General features: G+C 41.4%; 1 protein-coding gene across 1 annotated transcript in view; it reads right to left on the bottom strand.

Annotated features, from left to right (window-relative positions):
- LOC120995540 (merlin-like) overlaps positions 1-16,968 on the bottom strand; it is a 74,831-nt gene that overhangs the window by 11,830 nt on the left and 46,033 nt on the right. The window contains exons 5-10 of the mRNA XM_040424813.1: positions 6,773-6,856; positions 5,596-5,664; positions 3,094-3,176; positions 2,186-2,261; positions 1,304-1,441; positions 1,006-1,080 (exon numbers count right to left, since the gene is read on the bottom strand). Of these exons, the coding sequence (XP_040280747.1) occupies positions 1,006-1,080; positions 1,304-1,441; positions 2,186-2,261; positions 3,094-3,176; positions 5,596-5,664; positions 6,773-6,856 (525 nt within the window). The remainder of the gene's footprint in view (positions 1-1,005; positions 1,081-1,303; positions 1,442-2,185; positions 2,262-3,093; positions 3,177-5,595; positions 5,665-6,772; positions 6,857-16,968) is intronic.

Raw genomic sequence — 16,968 nt, 5'->3', positions numbered from 1 at the left:
TATGGCCAGACGGAATAGGTCAGAGTTCAGGGCTGTAAGTCTCAAGGAGGCATCTGTTTGTGAGGTATGATGCATTTTTCTGCACAGAGAATTACTGTATTTCCACTATAGGTTCTTGGGGAGCTCAAGACAACCAGTGCTTGGGACCTGAAAGTGCAGCTAAGGAAAAAAAGAACCCACCCCAACCCTCCTGTACGAAGACCACCATAGATCTCTGGAGTGATAAGCATAACTTTGGGAGAATAACTCTGGACAAAGTAACATTTTCTGTCTTTTCTCAGATGATAACATTCTTTGAAACCTTTTTAACATGAATGTTTACTATTGCACAATGATATACAGTTATTACTATTTTAGCAATAAGTGCTTTTTTGAAGCAGTAAGCACTTTAGTATAAAATACAAGTTATCTTCTGGTCTTCTTATCAAATTGTATCTGCAGGAACTTTGTCTTATTAGTTACTTGGGGAGCAAAGAAAATATAAATATACTGAACATTGCATTTGGTCTGAAAAATAGAAGGCCACACTACCTTCTAATATTCATACACAGAAATCTCTATAGTGAACACTTTTTTAATGCATCTATGGATCCTACTGTGTTGTACACTTTCATGAAATGACTCAATTAGATGATATCTCTTACTGTTCCAGTGTCCTGTGAAACAATTTTTCAGGAAGTTTGGGTCTAAGATGTTGTCATTTGTCTCAATGAGTCTAAAGGCTGGAGCTTCAGTCATGGATTTGACAAATTACATTGACTGTGGCATCACTCGCCCCCTAATTTGTGGGTTGAGCAATGTTTATTTGAGCATTATATGATCTACCATAATGAGATACCACACAGTGCACTAACCAACCTAATGCAGGTTGTGGGTCCAGAAATGAGATTCAGGAGGATCACAGTGTGAGTTCATAGTCCAGAATATATGTATTACATCATTCTAGTAGGATTTGTGCAAACTCTAACGTGCTAGCTTTCTGTCTTACATTTTATATTGACTTACCAGTTTATTCACATTTTGCTCTTTAGAATAGAATTTAATAGTTTCAGCTTTTTTATCAACTGGTGTAAACTTCAGCTGAAATATAAAGTAGTAATATTGTACCATCAGTAGCATTCATCCACATTTCAACTTTTCTATACACTAGAACAGTCTGTATCCATCTAACAGTCTAACTTGGTTTCATATAGATGTTTTTGGATTAGAATAGCCAATTATTTCACTAACTGTACAGATCAAATTACCTAACAATCATTAATCATAATTATCTTTATATTAATTGCAACATATGTTTACTCACTTTCTTGGAATTATAAGAAATATTTCGAATGTCACCCCATTTGAAAGACTTTAATGGGGATATTTTGTTATTTCTACTGTAAATATGGATTCCTTTGGCATCTACTCCAAGCAGCATATCAGAATCATTCTTAGTTTGCTGGAAATAAAAAAAAAAGAAACAACGTAAATATCAGTATTTCATGACATATAGAATGATCATGATAACCATATATCATTTGATATTTTAAAAACTGTTAACAAAGGAACAATGAGAAGATGCATTTGTATAACTCAGGGTTTCTCAACTTCGGTTCTCGGGATCCACCTACTGGTCAGGATTTGAGAATATCCCACAGAATGAATACCTGTGATAAGTCCTGATGCATTGACACTAATTATATCACCTGCTCAATACTAAGGAAATCCTGAAAACATGACTGGTAGGTGGGTCCCGAGGACCAGAGTTGACAAACCCTGGTCTAACTGCATTTCCCAGGTGAAACTCCTCTTTCATCATAATTTTTTTAGGATTTTTATTTTCCTCCGAGTGGATTATTTTCTGGTTTGAAGAAGGAGTCTAATCATAGAATATGATTTTGAAACAAGAGCCACCAAAAAAACAGCTAATTTTGCTGCAGGAAGTTTGACACCTGCGCAATGTAGTATCGAATGCAGCTGGTTAGATTCAGACTTAGTCATCGACCAGAGCAGGAAGTCACTGCTTGTTAGCAGTGCCATAATCTGGCTTTTACAGGGGGTCCCAAGTGGAGGACCCACTTCTATGACATCCAGATACCTTAAAAGTGAATATGGAAAGGGATTGTCAGAATGAGACAACTGCTTTCACTTATTTGTATAACCAGTACTGTGAAAAATATGAATAAAATAATGGGACACTCACTGAAATAGGAAAGTAGTTCATGCCATACATGTCCAGGTCTTGTGCAATTTTTAAGTAATTCATCTCTGCTTCATCTCTAAAAGATTATAAACAGCATAAAAAAGAAATCACACTTCAGGATATTCCTTGGACCATATAACAACAATCAACTATTACATAAATACATTATTTTTAACAACACAAACAAGTAGCATGATCAATGTGATGCACTGTTAAATATTGATATTGACCTCAAAATATACTCAAGATTAGCATAGAACGTTGCATAATGACAGCTACAAATAGTGATAATAACCAGGTCAACTCTTCTTGTGACTGCTTCTGTTTTGCTCACTGTTATAGTAGATCCACTGGACACGTGTCGTGTCACACTTTTTAGTGTATGTTAGCCATGGGTATTAAATAATGGTTGGCTGAAAGATCTGGTACTGCTTATCTTGGGAGAAAGAACTGGACACGGAAAATGGGAATTTGCTGATAGTGACCATAAATACTAGATTATTGGTAGACCACTCAGAATATGTATTGTAAATGGTTTCGTTCAGACACTTGAGACTGGAGAACAGCATTTTACCAGTTTAGCAATACAATGGTGTAGCTCCAGTTCTTGTATTTGTGCTGTTGCTTTAACATTTTAAACTGAAAGAAGATACTGTATATGATAACAGACTTGTTCACACAGGCATTCGTTATTCCAAAACACAGGTTCCATTATTACAAAAAATTATTACAGATATGATGGGTCGTTAGGACAAATCTCATAGACTTACAATGGGTCCATAAGGTTTTATCACTTCACAGAAAAAGATGGAAGTGTGAACAGTCTTAGAGATGCTGGAGCATTTTATACAAGTTAATAATTTCCAATAGTTTTAGAATAACCACTTCCAAAAGTTTCCTTGGCATACCTAGCAATTCCTCTGTGTTCTGCATACCATGCAGTTATTTTCTCCTGCCACATTTCTGATGTCATCTGATATTGTTGGAGAACCTACAGAAATAATTCCATTCATATTAGTATATTCTGTGCACAGGATATACTACTAACGTAATGCAATATATATAGTATATATGTTAGCAAATATTATAGTATATACTTGTATATAGATGCCTGATGCACAATATAATGTCATTGTTGTGAAAAAAAGAATGCGCCCTTGACCAGAAAAAAAGATCCCAATAATTTACTCAGGTGAAGTTTGTATTCCTTCCCCTGTTAAGGCCATTCAGACCGATGCAGCAGGCAATTATTGGGAATAATCTGTTCATTCCTGATAACTGCCTGCTCATCAGAGGAGGTGAGAGCTGCATCTACATGTAGCAATCACCTCCGCAGTATGGGAAAAAGGGATCACCACTGCAATTGCTCATTCCCCAAAGAGAATCATTGTTTCTGGCAGCAGATCAATGTTTAGGATGGACAATCAGCTGCTAAGAAATGGTGATTTAGGTGACCGCATCAGGGATGCCATCAGCCTATTAATGTTTGCTCATTCATCGGGTGATCGGCAGCACCTTTACAAAGGGTAATGATTGGGGCTGAGCGTTCCTAGGCATGGTACTTCGCAATATTTGCCCCAGTCATTAGCCTATGTAAAATACACTTAAGATATCATACTGGTAGGTTAATTGGCTTCCTTTATAGTTGACCCCTGCACCTGTGTGACTGAGATAAGAAATATTACATTATTAGACCCATTGGATGCAGGGACTAATGTCTTATGGCAATATACTGTACACAGCTGTAGACTATGCCCCAATACTGAGTTATGGCACTTATGCTCCTTCACAGGGTTTTACTAAAATGGTCCTGTATTCTAGGGAAGTGTCGATGTAAATTCAGTTAAAGTAAAAAATATATATTTGTACCGTGCTCTTTACCACAAACCAACTAGCTGCACAACATACCTCAGATGGGACAGTTTCCACCTCAAACACATACAAATGTTCATCATCTACAGTCAAGCTATCACATACAACCGCAAGGAAAAACACTTTGAAAAACATCAAAAAGACATTTTTGAGTCAGGGATACCATCCAACTACAGTGGAAAACCAAATTGCCAGAGCCACCAGATTACCAAGAATTGAGCTCCTACAATACAAAAAAAAATATATGAAAATCATCGGGTAGTCACCTACAACCCAAATCTGGAAATTCTAAGGAGGGTTGTTCTGAAACTACATCTAATGATACAAAAAGACTGTTTCCAGACCTCCAACTCATGTGCTACATTTTAAGAAACTCACTGTCCTCTTCAACAACAGGCAGGAACATTCCCACATACCAAATTTAAGACCTCTCCATACATAATGACAAGGTACAGGTCCCAAATACACATCAGGACGCCGGTACGTTGCCAGGTACGTTCACCTGCTCCACGTCAAATGTGGTCTATTTGATTGTATGTACCAAATGTCCTACTGGCGGTCTCTGTGTCTATGAAACTGGTCAAAAACTTAGAACAAGAATGAACGCTCATCGCCACACAGTAAAAGAAGAAAGGAAAGATTTGCCTGTACCTAAACCCTTCTGCAGCCATGACCACAACATGACAGACATGACAGTATTGATACTAAAAGGCAATTTCAAATTTCAGAGGGACAGGAGAATCTGGGAATACAAGTTCATGACAACCTTAGATACACAGATCAGGAATGAATGTGTCTTATGGATTTATGTCCTTCTACATCTCTTAAGGAATGTGCCCCTTAGACTTCTTGGATTCATTGCATTCATGGACTGGATATCTATTACAGAACAATACAACTTTCACACTGCTTATCTATAATCCTCATGTATAAGTGCTCCAACAATTTACTGCTACAAATGTTTGATTACTCCTCCACTCATATCTGCTTTACATCACTTGTCTCATCTACCTCATCATTCCTATGTACTTTGGTGTATAAATATGTGACTCTTCAGATACTGTCTTAAGAGACGCCTGAAGAAGAGGCCCAAGTAGTCTCAAAAGCTTGCAATTTTGTCATCATCTTTTCAGTTAGCCATTAAAAGGTATCAACTACTGAGAAATGTGCATTCAATAATTTGCAGAGACCCCGGTGATCATTGTGATCAAAAAGGTGAAGCTATTACTAATGCTATTGTATATCCTAGTTAATGGCTATAGTGGGTCACCCCAAAAAAGCACCACAGGTAGAACCACTAGAGATATAAGTTACTGACCTGTAATATACTCTCGACCGTTAGGGATATTCCGCCATAGATTGCTACTCTTTTTTATGTGGTGTATGTTGTCTAGATTCACCATGTGGAGTCTTCTTCGTGCAGGTAATCTGACATATCACACTACAATCCATTGGTTGTCACTCAAGTAAAAGTAATAGGCTGCTGTCTGCATTGCTATAGTACATTTTATTAGCCGCAAAATGTGATTAATACTCACTCTCTTTGGTAATAATTCTTCTTGAGACAGAAATCCAGGCTGGTGAATGTTAGGATTGTAATTGCCATACTACAAAAGACACATAGGTTAAATATTCCTAGTTTTTATGTTCAAAAAGCACTATATGTAAATGATATTCATGAAGGAAGGCAGAACAGCATTATGTCATGTGTATTATATCCTACTGTACTGTATATGAAGTATAGTATACATGTATATATCTCAAATACTAAAGTGTCAAGGAAATTAAAGGGGTTTTCCAAGATGTTAATACTGATGACCTATCCTCTGGAAAACCCTTTTAGTTATTCTCCTAATGTAAGTGATTCCAATCTGTGTACAGTGATGTTGAATACTATTTCATTAAAAATAAAATAACTGGGGAAAAATAATTGACCAACCTCATGTGTATAAAATGCAAACACTTTCCAGCACTTAATATGGGCACTAACCAGTGCTCTTATAGTATAGACTTTAGATGGTATAGACCAGGGATGCTCAACCTGCGGGCCTCCAGCTGTTGTTAAACTACAGCTCCCACCATGCCCTTCTGTAGTGTGATAGCTGTAGGCTGTCCGGGAATGATGGGAGTTGTAGTTTTGCAATAGCTGGAGGGACGCAGGTTGAGCATGCCTGGTATAGACTTTAAAGGGTTTCTGTCACCCCAATTTTCGCTATTTAATAGGCTGACATTATAGAAGTGAAAATGTCACCTAAATTTAACTCTGCATTTCTTTTATTTAAGTATGGGAGCAGGGGGGGCATTACACCTGCTCCTAGAGGCTCTGTTCGCCCACCTCATTTCCACGCCCTTCGTTCTTGATTGACAGGGCCAGGCCAGTATTGGTTCTCCTGCTGGCCCCGTCTGCCATGTAAATCTCGCGCCTGCGCCGTCCCATTCAGTATTCGGCGCAGGTGCAGTAAGAAAGCCGACAGAAGGGCATGGAAATGAGGTGGGCGAACGGAGCCTCTAGGAGCAGGTGCAACGCCCCCCCTTCTCCTAGAGGTTCATTTGCATATAATAAAAGTTAAAATTACACGAAAACGGGGGCATACTTATATAAAAGAAATGCAGAGTTAAATACAGGTGACATTTTCACATCTATAATGTCAGCCTGTTTAATAGCGAAAATTGGGGTGACAGAAACCCTTTAATCCTATTAGTAAATGTTCCTACCTTTGCTTGGACAGCATATGATGCTAGAAGAACTGATGCCTCTGGAGAGCAAATGATTTCTTCATCCAGGATTTGCTTTTTAACCTAGTGCAACATACAACAGGGAAGCTCATGTAAGTCTACGAGATGTAAGTCTACCAGATTGTAAAGCCAACGAAAAAATAAATAAAATTTCAACACCATTCCTTTCATCAATTGTACCATACCATTTCCAGCTATTTTGCATACTAATATGTCTCCTACATTATCCCCTTCTCCCACTTGGCAATGCCAAACTTCCTGGATCATCCTGGAGCATCTTCCTTCCATCTTCCCTGCAAAACGGCCGTTACCTACAAATGCCTCTTAGTGTCTGAGGATTAAATCGTTCATGTGATTGCAGCCCCTTTAGCTGAGGTACCTGATGACGTCCCCAACACAAATGGGGCTGAGCTGTAGCCCACCATGCTTTTGGTAACGTGATATGGGGGTTATGTTGTCATGTCATAGGGGGCTTTGGCTCCACTTCGCGGTGGGTGAGTTCTTCAGTGCCAGAATGGGGGAATCATGGTGATCGTCTGTCAGTAAGTGTTATATCATGTCATTTTAAAGACATAGAGAATTTCTTTTTGCTGACCAGATAACCCCTTTTAATGAGAAACATATTACTGTTTTGTGTATATACAGTAGCTTGTAGTAGCTTGCAGTCATGTTCGACTCTCTTGTATCTGACCCCTGCATCTCATTCTCAAAAAGCTGATCGATCATCAGTATCTGATTGCCGATCAGCTCTTTGAGAAGGCACCAGCGCTTCTGTGAGCACAGCAGCCTTCACTCAGCTCACCAAGCACAACGCTGTAAATTGTATAGCGGCTGTGCTTGGTATCGCACCTCAGCCCCATTCACTTCAATGGGGCTGAGCTGCGCCTCGACCACGTGACCGATGAACGTGTCTTCACTGGCCTACGGAAAGCTGTGATAAGGCCATGGAGCTACTGCAAGCGCTGCTGCCTTCTCAAACAGCTGATCGGCTGGGACCTGGTTGTCGGACCTCCACTGATCAGATACTAATGACCTATCCAGGGGATGGATCATCAGTATTTAAGTCTCGGAAAACCAATTTACAACAGACAGTAAAAGAGGGGCACATGGAAAAGAATACAACTGACTGCAGGATCAGACACAATAGTCTGCTAGCATAGAGACACATAGGTCTGAATAGGTCAACAGCATGTGATTGGTGGGGATACGATACCTGGGACCCTCGCCGATCATCTATTTGAGAAGGCAGCAGCACTCACATTAGCGCTGCGTCCTTTTTGTGGCTTCCCACAGGCCAGTGTCATCACGACTATAGGTCACGTGGCCTGGGTGCAGCTCAACCCCATTGAAGTGAATGGGACTGAGCTGCGTCCAGGCCACGTGACCTATAGTCGTGACGTCACTAGCCTGCGGGAAGGCCACAGTGCTACTGTACGCGCTGCTGCCTTTTCAAACATGATCGGGGATGATTTATCCAAAGGATAGATCATCAGTAAGAAAAAGGCAGACAACCTCTTCAAGTGTATGTAGATTGTGTGCAAGGCCATAAATATTCTGTACAAGTTGCCAGAACTACAGATACATTTGCAAACTGATGAAAATCCAGTGTACTACGTATTTCAAAACACTGGCAAATCAATAAAAGGGAGTAACTTTATATCATTTAACCTACATAAGCTTTATGTTGGTCCAAAACAAATCACAAGAGGCTTGCACATCCTGTATGGGTGGTCGGGAGCTGGGTAAGCATTTAACCGGGTTATCTGCACTCCCAATATTGATAACCTATCCTCAGGATAGGTTGTCAGTATCTAATCATTAGGGGTCCTAAACCTGGCGCCCCCACAAATCAGCTGTTCACTGCAGCCGCTGGAATTACCACTTTGAACAGAGCTGGAAGCATACTCCATTCAAAGCAGCTCCCATTTAAGTAAATGGAATTGTGCTTCTGGCTCTGATCACTGCGGGCTGCAGTGAACATCTGATCGGTAGGGGTGCTGGGAGCTGAACGCCCACCAATTGGATATTGATGATTTATCTTGAGGAAACATTGCACTGCAAGGAATTCTAGAGAAAGTAAAGTGTACAAAAAAAAAATCGAAAATCAGCAATGAGTGAAATTTTTCTAAACTGAAAAGGTAGGCCATTGTAACCAATCAGGTTACGCATCTGAAAAATTCTGGGCCGAGGTATCCCTGTAATATAATTTCACTGTATTAGTTTAAGGATATAATATAGGTAGGCTGCTAATCACGTAAGTAGTTGCTAACATGCAGTCCAGTGGTTTACACAAGCCTTAATTACGTATTAAGTATCCTTATCACGTACTATACTAACCAGTTTATAAATCAAGTTAATTTGCACTTACAATAGTTACAATACGTACGTTTTAAATATATATTTAGCATTTAACTGGAAAATTAAATTAAACTTTATGATCAAGTATTGAAATCCCCTTTGAAAAAGAACAATATAAACGCCTTAGGATGAATAATATGTTCTGCATGAAGCAGACACTTTCAGTTAATCATTAGCTTTCAGAGACGCTAAATTAGTCTACAGTTACCATGCACAGATGATATTTCCAGTTTACTGTCAAATATTAGCAACAATTTTATGGCTCATTAGCAGCCCGTGTTAGAGTACAACCAAGCGGATGAATGCAGAGCCATAAAATACGTTCATTAAAAGGTAATTACACTATGTTCAAAAACCATATCGAGACAATATAGGCCTCTCCCAGTCCTAGGAACCATGACAAATCTGACCAATTCACTGAAAGTTCTGCATTATGTAATATCTACCCTTAACCAATACATAATATATAGATAATATAATGGTAAAATAAAACATGTTTCTGTAAATGGAGGCTTTTTTATTTATTTGCCAGTGCTTATAGAGCACCAACATATTCCAGAGGACTGTACAAAGATTGTCACCATGCACATAAGTCCCTGCAGCTCACAATCAAGCATACTAGGGACCACTTTATAGATAGACAATTAAGCTACTACTGCTATGTCTTTAGAATATCATGGGAGGAAATCCATGAGAACATGCAGTAAACATAGAAAATCCTCGTAGATGTTGTGCTTAATATCTGCTTTGCATTTGGACAATATTGCTACACCCAGCTTTCCACAAGCCTAATAGTGCAGCTTTCATCTCCTCTGGTATAGAACTTTGCATATTCATCAATGTATACTATTTTCTGCAAGTGTGATATCCTTGTGATTAGTCCTAGAGATGTTCTTCCAATTGACCTGTAATTTATGTGACTGTTGTAATGCTTGTGATCTGTAGTGATTTTACGGCCCATCCAGATCCTTAACTTTGTTTGTTTGTCTATATATAACATCTCTTCTCATGTGCCTTACTTCAGTGATTAATTGATTAATGAGCTAAATTACCCCTAGTTCTCTGATCACACTTCCTATAAATATAGACCCAGTCTAAGGGGAAGCACTCGCAGGTGTTAGCACGAGCCAAAAGCACCATCTCTGCCAAAGCTTGGCAGTTAATCATGGCAGTTAGACAGGGCAGGAGACGTAGATGCTATGTGTACTACTCCAGCACAGGTATGCTACAATATTGTCTCACTTAGGCTCTGGCTGCTCTTCTCATTACTATGGCTGTCTACTTTCAAATTCAATCACACCTTTCACCCTCTGTCCCTTCTCTCCACATCAGTCCCTCCCTCCTTCCCTCACCCTTGTTCAGTTCCCATACACTTTATACCATCATACATTACACTGACCCATCTTCCTCCACGGTGCAGCATAAAAAACACTAATATAAATCTTTCACCCACTTGCTGTCTCTTTCTGTTCTCCTGCTACTAGCTGCAGGGGATATTTCACCAAACCCTGGCCCTCCCTCTGTTGCTAACTTCTCTTCTGCCACACACAGAAACTCCAAAAATCTGATTAATGTTAACTGCACATCCTCTCAAGTCTCATAATAAACTACCCACAATCCACGATTTCTTCCTCTCATGCTCTCTGAACTTGCTAGACCTTACAGAAACCTGGCTTCAACCCTCTGACACTGCTTCCCCTGCTGCCCTATCCTATGGTTGACTTTACTTCTCCCATACCCCCAGACCTGATGACAGGAGGAGTAGGCATACTACTTTCTCCACAGTGCACATTTCAGGTCATTCCCCCTGTACCTTCTCTCACATTCCCCTCTTTTGAGGTTCACACCATTAGACTCTTCCATCCATTCCCCCTGAGAGTTGCAGTTGTCTATCGTCCCCCAGGCTCCCCCCCACAAACTTCTAGATCACTTTGCAGCTTGGCTTCCTCACCTCCTATCTTCTGAATCACCAACTCTTATTATGGGTGATTTTAATATCCCCATTGATGATCCTATCTCCCCATCAGCTGCTCACTTTCTTTCTTTAACCTCCTCTCTTGGCCTATCACAACTTACTTCCTCTGCCATGCATGAACAGGGCAATATACTTGATCTAGTCTTCTTCCGTCATTGCTCAGTCTCAAACTTTAGTAACTTATCCTTCCCACTTTCTGACCACAATCTTCTTTCATTTACCATAAAGACCTCTCACTTTTCTCATGGCAATCCTACTTTTCACACTTACAGAAACCTACATACCATTAACGGCCAGCAACTTATTAACACCCTACAATTAGCTCTTACCCCAATCACTTCCCTCCCCTGTCCAGACTTGGATGCCAGTCATCACAACCAGACCCTCAAAACTACCCTAGATGAAGTTACTCCAATATCAATCCATCGCGAATATCAGCAGACTTCCTCCATTATAAATTTATGCTCAAAACATTTAATTCCGCTGTCAACATAGCCAAACAAAAGTACCTCACCTTTCTCATCTCCTCACTCTCAAATAACCCAAAACGACTCTTTGACACTTTTCATTCCCTTCTAAGCCCTAAAGTTCCAGAACCTGTCACTGACCTCTGTGCTGATGGCATGGTCACTTACTTCAGAGACAAGATTGGCAGTATCCGGCAGGAAATAATCTCCCAGTCCACAAATAATTTCAATCCTCCTCCCTTCAATTCCTCCACATGCTCTCTCTCCTCTTTTGACCCTATAACAGAGGAAGAAGTCTCCAGGCTTCTCTCTTCTTCTCGACCCACAACCTGTAGCAGTGATCCTTTTCCATCACACCTCCTCCAGTCCCCCTCCCCGGCTGTCATCACTCACCTAACCACAATTTTTAACCTCTCTCTCTCTCTCTTCTGGTATCTTTCCCTCCTCTTTCAAACACTCTATTATCACCCCACTACTAAAGAAACCATCTCTTGATCTGACCTGTGCTGCTAACTACAGACCTGTTTCTAACCTCCCCTTCATCTCTAAACTCCTCTCGCTTAATAAGCTATCTCTTTGCAAACTCTCTTCTTAACCCCGTACAATCTGCCTTTCGCCCTCTTCACTCTACAGAAACTGCCCTTACTAAAGTGTCTAAGGATATCCTAACAGCAAAAAGAAATGGTGACTATTCGCTATTGATTCTGCTGGATCTCTCTGCAGCGTTTGATACCCATAGACTATAAACTCCTCCTCACTATGCTCCACTCAATTGGCCTTAAGGACACTGCTCTCTCTTGGTTCTCTTCATATCTCTCTGGTCGCTCCTTTAGTGTATCATTCGCTGGCTCTTCTTCTTCTCCTCTTCCTCTTCATGTCGGCGTTCCTCAGGGCTCAGTACTAGGTCCTCTACTCTTCTCCCACTATACAGCCCCCATCGGACAGACTATCAGTAGATTTGGCTTTCGATACCATCTCTATGCTGACGACACCCAACTATACACTTCATCCCCTGACATCACCCCTGCTTTACTCCAAAACACCTGTAATTGTCTGGCAGCTGTCTCTAACATCATATCCTTTCTGTATCTAAAACTGAACCTCTCAAAAACTGAACTTCTTGTCCTTCCCCCATCTACTAACTCACCTAAACTTGATAATTTAATTTCGGTCTGCAGCACTATCATAACTCCTGTGCAACATGCCCGCTGTCTTGGGGCCACATTTGACTCTCATCTTTCATTTGTTCCCCATATTCAATCACTTACATGCTCTTGTCGTCTGCACCTCAAGAATATCGCCAGAATCCGCCCTTTTCTTACGGTGGAAACAGCAAAAACTCTTGTTGCCTTGATTCATTCTCGTCTAGACTACTGCAACGCATTACTAATCGGTCTCCCTCTCACTAAACTCTCCCCCCTTCAGTCCGTCTTAAATGCTGCAGCCAGGCTCATCTATCTATCCAACCTCTACACTGATGCTACTAGTCTGTGCCAGTCACTTCACTGGTTGCCCATCCACCACAGAATACAGTTCAAACTTCTGACCCTCACCCACAAAAGTCTCCACAGTGCTGCACCTCCATACATCTCCTCCCTCATCTCCATCTATCACCCTACTCGTGCTCTCCGTTCTGTTAGCGACCTAACATTAATAACCTCCATAATTCGTACCTCTCACTCCCGTTTTGAAAATTTTTCTCGAGCTGCACCTACTGGCTATTCCCCGACTAAACCTTCCCCCACCAATTCCTCTGGCCTGAACTCGATCCTCTAGTGGTCCCAAACCCGAAGCAGATCGTCCGGCACCACTCCGGTCAGTTCAATAATGGCTCAAATCCTACTTATCACAGTCAACTACCTTATGTGTCACCCCCAATTCCTCATAGATTGTAAGGTCTTGCGAGCAGGGCCCTGACTCCTAGTGTTTCAGTTGCATATTAGCCAGTTAGTTTTGTTTCGTACATGAACCCTATGAATTTGTGAAGCGCTGCGGAATATGGTGGCACTATATAAATACATTTTATTATTATATTAATATGAATCCGACCCAAATCCCTGCAGGGAGGGGACCTGTTATTCAACAAAATGTGAGCACCATTGTAATCAGGTGAGAAATACCTATTCAGCACTGGGCTTGGTTGCATAAGGATGTGATATGAAGTAAGTTCCTACGTTAATGCCAGAAGGATTTGGAGCTCCAGGCTGAGATCTGCACAGATATGCTGAGGATTGGTTGATGCTCCTGGGCCCTTAGACAAAATCTGAAAAGGGTCTCCAAAATATTTTATAGCACTTGTGTCGTCATATGGGGCATTTGGGGCCTCTCAGACTTCACCAGGGATGAATTTGCAACCTTTGCACCCCTTATAGTATAGTTACAACTATAGTTAACTTACTCCCCTGGTTCTTAGTGCTCGGAAAGCAGTTTCTGAGCCATTCAGGGAAAAACATTGTTAATGTATATCATAAAATTCCTTTTGCCACCACTAGGGGCCCTCACTGCATAGTAATTATTGTTCAGGGAGGGCTAAACCACTCTAGCCCACCAGGAGCACTACCAGAATACTGTAACTAACTCGTAAACCACTCCATGTAACACGTGAAGAATATGTTTAGAAAGGTGTCAACATGAGTAGGACCAGTGAATTTTATTGTCTCCAACTCACTTTGGAACAAACTGACAATAAAATCATTTAGTCCTCCTCCTGGGTGGCCCCAAAGCAGCCGCTTCCCCTATAGCTATGCCCCTGAACACAATGTACTGTAAGTAAACTAACAGCACATGAGCAGCTGTACCTTTCATGTCTTTCCCTTAGTGCTTTGGACTGGATCAAGGGGACAACCTAGGACAGAGCTGGCATTCTTAATGAGCTTATCTAATCTCTGTCTCTCAGCCACAGATAAGCTGCTCTCCCAACAAACCACACATAGAATATGGCTGATGCCACCACTGAGTCAAAGAAGGTCTTTAGGAGCGTCCCCTGCACTCCAAAGGACCTCAGTCTCCTCAACAGATATGCCTCGTTTCCACTGAGCGGATCGATTCGGGTCGGTACGGTTCGCTATTTTGGGTGTTTCCACTATGAAAGCGATCCATACAAGCAAACCGTACCGCACCATTCAGGGTCCTGCTTCAGATGTAGGGCCATAGAAAAATGGAACGGTTCGGTTAGGGCGGAGCTACTTGCGTCACACAATACATTCTCCTGATTGGCGGCCTGAATAACGTCAAACGTAAGTGCTTTGGAATGATCTTAGCAGGATGTGGACTCCTAGGGAAAGTAGCAACAATCTTGCATTTGTGGATCATTTGACTGATGTATACCCATGTACATTATTTAGTGAGGCTTTTGTAGCCTCTTCCAGCTTCATGCATTTTTATAACACGTCTTCTAAGGCTAGTTCACACGCAGTGTTTTTCTTCTGGCCAATTCTCAGCATATTTGCTAGCTTGCAGCCGGATCTTTGCCAGTCCCCCTTATAGTTAATGGGGTCAGACGGGGACATTCAAGCTTCCGGCAAAGCCGGAATGCAGAGAGATCAGGCAGCCTGATCCCTGCCGAAGCACTCTGCTCCCTAGTGCTAGTATGAAACTAGCCTTAGTTCTTCTGACTGTTGTTTGCATCAAGGCTTGGTTCACAATAAGCAATCTTTCTAGAGAAAAATAGATATTTCCATAACCAGGCTCTGTGTGCCTTTATTTAATGGGCAGAGCACTTGTAAAACTTCATACTGTCATACTTCCAACTGCATCTCCTTGGTTCAGAAGAGAAGAGGAAGAAGAAGAAAATCCCTTTATTGTCCCTCAGTGGGGAAATTTTGGCATAACAGAAGCTATCACATTCACAACAGGAGCAAAAATAAGAGTAATTAGAAATTAAAGAGTAAAATACAAGAAAAACATAACACAGAATTTACTTTAAAAATTCACTACTGAGTTTCTGGGAACAGTGGTGGTTATAAATCCTAACCGCTGCTGGGAGGAAGGACCTTCTTGCACCTAGGATGCAGCAGTCTGTCACTGAAGGAGCTCTCCAGCTCCACAACAGCTTCGTGCATGAGGTGGGAGACATGGTCTAACAGTGATGTTATTTTTCTAGAGTTCTTCTGTCACCCACCTCTTGGACTGGATCAAGGGGACAACCTAGGACAGAGCTGGCATTCTTAATGAGCTTATCTAATCTCTGTCTCTCAGCCACAGATAAGCTGCTCTCCCAACAAACCACACATAGAATATGGCTGATGCCACCACTGAGTCAAAGAAGGTCTTTAGGAGCGTCCCCTGCACTCCAAAGGACCTCAGTCTCCTCAACAGATATGCCTCGTTTCCACTGAGCGGATCGGTTCGGGTCGGTACGGTTCGCTATTTTGGGTGTTTCCACTATGAAAGCGATCCATACAAGCAAACCGTACCGCACCATTCAGGGTCCTGCTTCAGATGTAGGGCCATAGAAAAATGGAACGGTTCGGTTAGGGCGGAGCTACTTGCGTCACACAATACATTCTCCTGATTGGCGGCCTGAATAACGTCAAACGTAAGTGCTTTGGAATGATCTTAGCAGGATGTGGACTCCTAGGGAAAGTAGCAACAATCTTGCATTTGTGGATCATTTGACTGATGTATACCCATGTACATTATTTAGTGAGGCTTTTGTAGCCTCTTCCAGCTTCATGCATTTTTATAACACGTCTTCTAAGGCTAGTTCACACGCAGTGTTTTTCTTCTGGCCAATTCTCAGCATATTTGCTAGCTTGCAGCCGGATCTTTGCCAGTCCCCCTTATAGTTAATGGGGTCAGACGGGGACATTCAAGCTTCCGGCAAAGCCGGAATGCAGAGAGATCAGGCAGCCTGATCCCTGCCGAAGCACTCTGCTCCCTAGTGCTAGTATGAAACTAGCCTTAGTTCTTCTGACTGTTGTTTGCATCAAGGCTTGGTTCACAATAAGCAATCTTTCTAGAGAAAAATAGATATTTCCATAACCAGGCTCTGTGTGCCTTTATTTAATGGGCAGAGCACTTGTAAAACTTCATACTGTCATACTTCCAACTGCATCTCCTTGGTTCAGAAGAGAAGAGGAAGAAGAAGAAAATCCCTTTATTGTCCCTCAGTGGGGAAATTTTGGCATAACAGAAGCTATCACATTCACAACAGGAGCAAAAATAAGAGTAATTAGAAATTAAAGAGTAAAATACAAGAAAAACATAACACAGAATTTACTTTAAAAATTCACTACTGAGTTTCTGGGAACAGTGGTGGTTATAAATCCTAACCGCTGCTGGGAGGAAGGACCTTCTTGCACCTAGGATGCAGCAGTCTGTCACTGAAGGAGCTCTCCAGCTCCACAACAGCTTCGTGCATGAGGTGGGAGACA

Source organism: Bufo bufo, chromosome 3, assembly GCF_905171765.1.
Source record: "Bufo bufo chromosome 3, aBufBuf1.1, whole genome shotgun sequence".
Classification (NCBI taxonomy): Eukaryota; Metazoa; Chordata; class Amphibia; order Anura; family Bufonidae; genus Bufo; species Bufo bufo.
The sequence above is the reverse complement of the archived record's forward strand: the minus strand, read 5'-3'. Positions and strand labels throughout refer to the sequence as shown.